This window comes from Octopus sinensis, linkage group LG7 (genome assembly GCF_006345805.1).
Source record: "Octopus sinensis linkage group LG7, ASM634580v1, whole genome shotgun sequence".
In the NCBI taxonomy this organism is placed as follows: domain Eukaryota; kingdom Metazoa; phylum Mollusca; class Cephalopoda; order Octopoda; family Octopodidae; genus Octopus; species Octopus sinensis.
Window position 1 is genome coordinate 6,585,799 of NC_043003.1, and position 9,621 is coordinate 6,595,419.

Below are 9,621 nucleotides of genomic sequence, written 5' to 3' on the forward strand. Positions count from 1 at the left end.
CTCCGGCAGGGGGTGGTGGCGATCCCTGCTGTACTCTTTCGCCACAACTTTCTCTCACTCACTCTTTCTTCTGTTGGCCTGCTCGCTTAGCCAGCGGGGTGGCGTCATTTGAAGGCTTAAACAATGCGAAGCGCATTGTGACCAGCGATGTGCAGCAACATCTGATAGCCTGGTCGGTCACGGTGATCACATATATACATACACACACACACGTGTGTGCATGTATCAATTCCTGGTTACTAACTAGGATATGCTATTAATTATACAACTCATCATATAAATGTTGTGTAACACTTAATACATAACTGAAACACTCAAAATCACCAGTCACACACACACACACACACACGCACGCACGCATACACACGAAACCTGCCATATTCTCCACGACTGTTTTGTGTGGCATTAATAAAGTTAGGTCGATGTTAATAATGTCTTACATGAAGCCAACATTTTATGCTTCTATTTATTTTTATAATAATTAATCTGAACCGATGCATATTATATCGTGAGGCGGTTGTTAAAAACTTTTGTTAATTTGGAAAATTCCTGAGTTTTAGCGGGTCTTCTTACCACACACTATGTACATACACACACAAATACACACACACACACACAAATACACACACACACACACAAATACACAAACAAACACACACACACACAAATACACACACACACACATACAAACAAACAAATACACACACAAACACACACACACACACACACACAAATACACACACACACAAACAAACACACACACAAACAAACACACACACACACACACACACACACGTCAATTGCTCATCTTCTGTGAAGAGGTGACGTCTCTGTTCGTCCCCCACCCCCCAGTCCGCCCCTCCTTTCTAAACTATCTTATACCGTTGTTAACAACATACCATCCACCAAACACTTGACTATGAGTTAATAATGAACCCGTATGGAATCGCTAGACACACTAGAAATAACAGCCAAATCACCCTCACAAAATCACGGATACGCTGTAGTTCTTTAAAAAATGAAAACAAGTCGAATATTTAAGCACATCACTACATTCACCATTACAAGCAACAACAATAGCATCGCCATCATAACTCCCTCACCCCCATCTCTCTGCCACCGCTTCGCCACCACCAACACAACCATCACAACCACAACCACCACCACCCCGCCGCCGCCGTCGCCGCCGCCACTATCGCCACCATAGTACAGTAAACCGGTCACAGTCGAACTGTAAGATTCATGGATGACGAAGAGAAATAGGAACAGGAAGTGATATAAGTGAGAGAGAGGGGGGGCAGAGAAAGGCAGGAGGAGTTGTGTAAGAGTGGAAGGAGGAGTTAGTAGAGGAGTAGGCATAGGAGGAAGAGGAGGAGGTGAATAAATGGTGAGGGGGGAATTGCAAAGAGGGGGGGCAAGTGGAGGGAAACACGTCCTTGTGTATGTGTGTGCGTGTGTGTCAGTGCATCTGTGTATGTCTGTGTCTGTGTATGTTTGTGTGTGTATGTCCGTGTGTGTGTGTCTGCATCCATGAGTTTGCGTGTGTCCGTGTGTGTGGCTGTATGTCTGTGTGTGTGTGTGTGTATGTGCGTTTAGGTGTTTATATTTTGAGAGAGTTCTAAATGCGTGTGAGTATATGCAGGTGCGCGCATGCGCGCGCGCGTGTGTATGTGCGCCTGTGCTTAAGTACTACTGTGTGTCTGATATATATATATATATATATATATATATATATATATATGGAGGCATGTGTATGTATCTGTATACTTAAGTGTTACTGCATGTTTGTGTATGTAAGTGTGTGTGTGTAAGTGTTAGGTAGGAAATGACTACTTGATAACGGCGTCCATTTTTCAGCAGACGACACAACCGTCTGCTTCATTCATTGAGTTGGCAGCCGACAGTTGACGACGACAGGACGACTCATGTCCGTTAAAGACCATCATCACTGGACAGGGCAGTAGCTAGGTGGGTGGATAGTGAAGGAGACAGTGGCATTTCGATGTACCGATGACCACCGAAGGACTCTTACCAGATGACAACAGTGGACATACGTAGGGGAACGGTCAACGGTCACTTTTAGTGGTCAAATACTCGGATTTTCAACGATTTTATATACATTTATACACTTATATATTCATATAAACATATACTACATACATACATATATTTATATATATTACATACATACATATATATATATATATATAATATATACATACATACATATATATATATATACATACACATATAATATATATATATATATACATATATACATATAACATATATATAATATAATATATATATATATATACATATATACATATATACATATATATATTATATATATATATATATATACATATATACATATATAACATATATATATATATTATATATATATATATTAATATATATATATATATATATAATTACATATTATACGTATTTATATAACATTATACATATACAATATTTCACACATATAAAACATGAATACTGTCACAGTAAAATCGAAACCTTCCATGTTATCAACAACAGAGACGATAGAGGATGTATTGAGAACAATCCTGGGAAATTAATACTAAAAATAACCCCCACCCGGATATCCTGGACACCACGGACCACTAAGCTTAAGAATATGTCACAATTACAGTGCGACGTTCTTTACAATTGGTTACACGTCGTCATCTGGTAAAGCCTTGGATATAAACCCTGGGTATCCTGAAGGATTATTCCGGGTAGTTTATGTGCAGCATTTAAAATCTCACCCTCATTATCGCAACAATTCATTTCTAACTGGTCCGCTTACCTAATCTGGTGCTCAGCCATCTGTTTATCTCCTTCCCACCCCCCACGTACACCCCATTCTCTTATCCATACACTCACCTGTCTGCCCACCCGAGGCTTTCATCCACCCCCAACTTCAATAGTACTCCAATCGTCACATGTGCGATACAAGATGAAGCGAACCACAGACCTTCACTTCAAAGGAAGCCCTGACAGGAGTAGAAAATCGTCGCATCAAATCAAGACGGAGTCTATCGACATGTATGACACGGGTATACCCGAGGTGGAATACCCTAATATCTCGTGGTTACCGCAAACCTATAACTTACCGGACATCCTGTCCAAGTTTGACCTACCCGTAGTGGTCAGGTGTTGTATGGAGACTGTCCGAGCTCAGAGCAACAATTTCGACATCTCTCAGCCTCTCTTACTGTTCAGTAAAAGGCACGAACGTAAGGTGCTCGCCCGCAGCCTTCGGGTGGATACTACCCAAAAATCATACGAGGAGGTCGATAACCCTTTATTGATACCATCCGACTACAAAGGTAAGCAGCTGACCCCAGGATTCCTTACTGGGTCCACGTTGTTGTTTGTTTTTTTTTATTTCATTTGATTTTCACACCTCTTTTTTCTGAAACAAGGGACCACGGAAAAGAATTATTTTGAACGACTTATCTCTCTCTCTCTATCTATCTATCTATCTACCTATCTATCTACCTATCTATCTATCTATCTTTCTTTCTTTCTATCTCTCTCCTCTCTCTCTATATCTATCTATCTATCTATCTATCTATCTATCTATCTTTCTTTCTTTCTTTCTATCTCTCTCTCTCTCTCTCTCTCTCTCTCTCTATCTATCTATCTATCTATCTATCTATCTTTCTTTCTTTTTCTCTAATCTATCTATCTCTCCCTCTCTCTCTCTCTCTCCTTCTCTCCCTCTCTCTCTAGGTATCCATCTGTCTGCCTGACTGTCGATATATCTATCTTGCTTAGTTATCTTCCTGAAATATGTCCATGTGTGTGTGTGTGTGTGTGTATTTAATGTATGTGTGATGTATGTATGTAACTAATTATCTATCTATCTATTTATCCATTTATCTAGTAATCTATTTATCTATGTATTATCTCCCTCTATCTCTTCTCTCTTTTCTCTCCTCTCTTTGTCTCTCTCTTTCGCTCTCTCTCTCTCTCTCTCTCTCTCTCTATATATATATAATATATAATATATATATATATATATATATATATATACTATTATATATATATATACACGTGTGTGTGTGTATCCATTATTTATCTACCATTCTTTGTGTGTGTTTTTCTATGTATCTATCGGCTATTTATCTATTTCTCTCTATAATGTGTGTGCGTGTGTGTGTTTGTGTGTATGTATGTCTGTGTGTGCATATGTGTCTGTGTGCATATGTGTCTGTGTGCCTATGTGTGTGTGTGTGTGTGTGTGTATCCATTCCTCCTGTTTATCAATCTCTCTATCCGTCTATCGATTTCCACCATCTGATGCCCTTCATGGCAAATAAGTCATCATCATCATCATCATCATCATCATCATCATCGTCATCATTAATATTATGACCGGTAGTAGTAGTAGTAGTAGTAGTAGTAGTAGTAGTTGTTGTTGTTGTTGTTGTTGTTGTATGGAGTATGGAGTACGTAGACCAAACCGGTTTACTCCAGAGTTTTGCCATAATAAATGCAAATTCTTTACAAAATACACGACAAAATTTTACGAAATATGTTTTATTTATTCCATATATTTTAAAACAAAATGTCCGATTTTTTTTTAATTTAAGAAATTTATTTATGAATAAAAATACGACAGTACTTCTTAAATGCATTAGTATATTTTTATAAAGCACACAACTGTACTTTAAATATACAACTTTCGAAAATGTTCAGGAATTCCTTATAAGTCGCACAAGATTAGTTTTTAAAATATACAGAAGTAATCTTTTAAATAAACAAATGACTGGCACTCCGTCGGTTGCGACGACGAGTGTTCCAGTTGATCCGATCAACGGAACAGCCTGCTCGTGAAATTAACGTGCAAGTGGCTGAGCACTCCACAGACACGTGTACCCTTAATGTAGTTCTCGGGGAAGATCCAGCGTGACACAGAGTGTGACGGGCTGGCCCCTTTGAAATGCAGGTACTACAGAAACAGGAAAAAAGAGTGAGAGAAAGTTGTGGTGAAAGAGTACAGCAGGGATCACCACCATCCCCCTCTGCCGAAGCCTCGTGGAACTTTAGGTGTTTTCGCTCAATAAACACTCACAACACCCGGTCTGGGAATCGAAACTGCGATCCTAAGACCGCGAGTCCGCTGCCCTAACCACTGGGCCATTGCGCCTCCACAAATAAAAGCTAAGTACTTCATGAAATACAGAAGACATTTTATAAAACTAAAGTACGTTATAACAGACCCCAAAATCTCTTTATGCAGCCCCTTAGAACTATGATGCTACTGAAATACATGAACTAGTTCTCCCTCACCTGTACATGCCCTCTCTGTGTCTGTTTGTACAAGGTACTGAGAAGATTCTTTCGGGGTCGATTAAATAAGTACCAGTTACGTACTGGGGTCGATATAATCGACTTAATCCGTTTGTCTGTCCTTGTTTTCCCCCTCTGTGTTTAGCCCCTTGTGGGTAGTAAATAAATAGGTACTGAGAAGATATGTTGTACCAGGACTTCTACCTGTAAATACCTTATCAATGAAGTTCTACTAAAAGGAGATATTGAAATTAAGAACTTCTCTGCCCTTAATGCAGTCGACCTCAATATAAAATAACTTGTACCTTCGCATCTGAACGCATCCTCTCAAAACTGAGGCTACAGCATCATACATTCGATTGATGAACCTCTGTTTTTGCTTATGGAACGAACTTCGTGAAGGTCACATTTGGAATATTCTCAGCAAACAGAGTTCTAACAGGTCTTCTTCCTAGAAGAACAAAGCATTGCTTGGTTGGTCGAACCACTTTTTGAACTCTTATGTTCTGTAAGGTTATTGTTTCCAGAAGAACAGGAAACTGATGTCATCTGTCAAACATCCCAAATAGAACACAATAAAAAATTACCGTTATGCTATAATGACGGCCTTAAATTTAGAAGATTTCGGTTAATAATTTTTTACCGAAATTCGTGAAAGAAACCAGAAACATAACAATACTTCCAGGCGAATGTTTTTCGGTGTCGATTCTCGGATCGATATCTCACTCGTGTCTCGAAGATTTCATCTTTACTTTGATATTGCCGCACTGATTTATTAGGCCATTAACTACACACATTATCACAAACAAACATCTGCTCATACAAATGTTTAAATACCAGATATACACACGGTACTGTGTATGAGACTGGGATACCAGCATGGCCTGAAAACAGGGACTGACCCATTCACCTTCCGTATGACCAAGAATATATATTTATTTCTTTACAGCCCACAGTGGGATAAACATAGAGGGGACAAACAAGGACAGACAAACGGATTAAGTCGATTACATCGACCCCAGTGCGGAACTGGTACTTAATTTATCGACCCCGAAAGGATGAAAAGCAAAGTCGATCTCAGCGGAATTTAAACTCAGAACGTAGCGGCAGACGAAATACCTATTTCTTTATTACCCACAAGGGGCTAAACATAGAGGGGACGAACAAGGACAGACAAAGGGATTAAGTCGATTACATCGACCCCAGTGCGAAATTGGTACTTTATTTATTGACACCGAAAGGATGAAAGGCAAAGTCGACCTCGGCGGAATTTGAACTCAGAACGTAACGACAGACGAAATACTGCTAAGCATTTCGCCTGGCGCGCTAACGTTTCTGCCAGCTCGCCACCTTATGACCAAGAATATACTTCAGCAACTCAGTGAATCCCTACACACACACACATACACACACACACACACACACACACACACACACACACACACACACACATTGGTGCCCCAGCGTGGCCAGAAATCTCAGTAGTTAAATCTAACCCTAGAACTATAGTTTAGTAGTAGCAATGTACATAGGTATGTGTGCTGCTCGTATACAGGCGAGTATATATATATATATATATAGGTGTGTATATGTGTTGTGGTTATAGTGGTGGCTCGGCAGTTGTGGTGGTGGTTGTGATTGATGTGATGGTGGGTGGAGCTGCGGCGGTTGTGGTGGTATTTGTCACCACCCTGAAACGGTTCTGACACTCAACAAAGTCCACTCTATTATCCTCCCTTTGGAATAGACAAGCAGTTTTAGGTGGTGGCCATGGCGAAGGTAAAATAGTGGACAAGACTAAAAAAACTACCGATAGGTGTTTTGTTTTATGGCCACGCCCGCAACTAATTTTACAACCACGCCCTCAGCAGCTTATAGTTACGCCCTCCACATTTCCACAACCATACCTTAATCAACTTACAGCCACACCTTAATTAACTAATGGACATGCCTTCATCACCTTCTACGGTCACGCCCATACCAACTTCTACGGTTACGGCCTCATCAACTTCTATGGCCACGCCCCCATCAATTTCTACGGCCACACCCTCATCAACTATTTCAATCACCTGTTAACAAGTAAGGTGGCGATAAAGAAAAAAAGTTCTTTACTTCAGTAAATATACTGAGAAACTGTTGTCGTATTTAGGCCTTGGTCAACTCAAGTTTAGGTAACCTATACTCAATGACGTCCCAGCTTTAATCACCCTATCCTTTTTTAGAGAAATTTTGGTATCCTTTCTTTTAAGGCGTGTGATATGAGGGAGTTTTGCTCGCATTTCTAGTAGATCGATCGACTACGTGGAGGTTTCCTCATTGGCTCGATTTTCTGAAAAAGGACATGACGCTGGACAGACGGTTCCGTTCTCAATATACGTCTGTAGAGTTTTGTCAACATTGGTCGTGATGTGTGTAACTCAACTGGTTACAAGCAAAATCCATGGGGGTGGTCACCTCGTCATCTTCATTTTGGCTGGACAAAGCAGGAAGCTTTCAAATACCGTCCAATTATTCATATCCCCTCCAGAACAAGGATGTGGCTCTCTATGTAGTTGTTAGACCTGCTAGAAATAATAACCAAATTCCCTCAAATCATACGCCTACTGTCTTAAAGACAATGTTGCATTACTATTATACAATATGGTCCTAAAATATCCTAAAAAGACCAATTGATCAAAGTTGGAACGCCTTTGATTATAGACAATTTCAAAAACAGCTAACCTGTGATTAAACAACAACAACAACAAGAACAACCATTCAGTAAGTTTTTGGAGAACAATCATTTCGTTCTGGGCCGTGATCCTCCTTTTCAAGTGGTGCTTGAATAAGTAATTTGGCCGGGAAGGGCAGCCACTTTTTTTTTCCTCTGACGAGTCACTACGATGAAAGAACTTGCGTTATGGACGCGACTGACACGATTCAGAATAAACTTCCTTCGACGTTTTCAAGTGCCTCCGGGAGCGTGAGGTGCCACTTTCGAAAATCAATTTATTGGAAGGTGAATGACACCCGTGTGCCGGCGAACGTAAGGTGCAGCTCATAATTTTTACTTGTAAAATGGGGGGGAAAAAAACACATTTACCCTTTTAAAACACAGACGTGCATGATGTGTAGGTGGAGGGGGAGTAGCCTGTGTGGGGGTCCTCCCTTTTAACAAAGTCCCACATATTTCACACTTTATCACCTCTTAATGTAAACATCCTTCCCCCCACCATTACTGGAAACCTGCCCCCCCCCCTCTACGGTCAATTCATCAAAAAACAATAAAAGAAAAGATTATCATTAATATTGTTGTTATTCCGTCGAGGTCGACTTTGCCTTTTATCCTTTCGGGGGTCAATAAAAATAAGCACTAGTTGAAAACTGGGGTCGATATAATCGACTTATCTCCCCCTCCCAAAATTTCTGCCCTTGTGGCAAAATTTGAAACCATTAAAGGCAGGGAGATGGCAGAATGGTTAGCACGCCGAGCGAAATGCTTAGCGATATTTCGTCTCTCTTCACTTTCTGAGTTCGAATTCTACCGGACTCGATTTTATCTTTCATCTCTTTAGGGGTCGATAAAATAACTACCAATTGAGTACTGCGGTCGATGTAGTCGACTATCCCACGCCCCTAAATTTCAGGCCTAGTGCTGAAAGTAGAAAGGATCATTATTGTTATTATTATTATTATTATTGTTGTTGTTGTTGTTGTCATTCCTGGTTGTTGTTATTCCTAGCAGGAATTATGTGGGTACCGGGTTACTACCTGTAACCTTAGGTATCCACAAGTTTTCAGTAGTCTTTCAAGTGCTTAGCGTCCTCTTGATAATCCTTGCTGTCCCTAAGAAACAAACTTTCTGTAGGAGCTCTACCTGGCATTCTATTCCAATCCGCTTCAGCCATTAGTCCGTATCTTAGCTTAAATGTTCCCAACGCACCAATTACTATAGGCACGACATTTACTGGTCGCACGCTCCAAATTTTTCCTATTTCAAACTTTAAGGATTTGTTTTGTTTTGGTTGGGGTTGGGTTCTCCCTTTTCTTTCACGATCCTGGAATCAAACGGGCATGATGGGCCGATAAGTAAGCAACTTCGCCTTTCCTTATCTATAATCACTATGTCTGGTCTATTATTTTCTAACTTCTTGTCTGTCTGAATAAGAAAGTCTCACAGACTCTTACATTTCCCCGACTCCAGGACTCTTTCGACTCGTTGATTGTACCATGTGTTTCCAGATTCAATTCCCCATTTCTGGCACAGTTTCCGGTGTATAACTTATACAACCTGGTCGTGCCTCCATTTCTTATATTCTTCCTGTGCCAACTTGG

General features: G+C 40.3%; 1 protein-coding gene across 1 annotated transcript in view; it reads left to right on the forward strand.

Annotated features, from left to right (window-relative positions):
• The first annotated feature begins 2,430 nt into the window (after positions 1-2,430).
• Positions 2,431-9,621, forward strand: part of LOC115214239 — a 36,510-nt gene continuing 29,319 nt past the window's right edge. Inside the window, exon 1 of the mRNA XM_029783363.2 lies at positions 2,431-3,338. Coding sequence (XP_029639223.1) covers positions 2,966-3,338 — 373 coding nt within the window. The 5' untranslated portion in view covers positions 2,431-2,965. The remainder of the gene's footprint in view (positions 3,339-9,621) is intronic.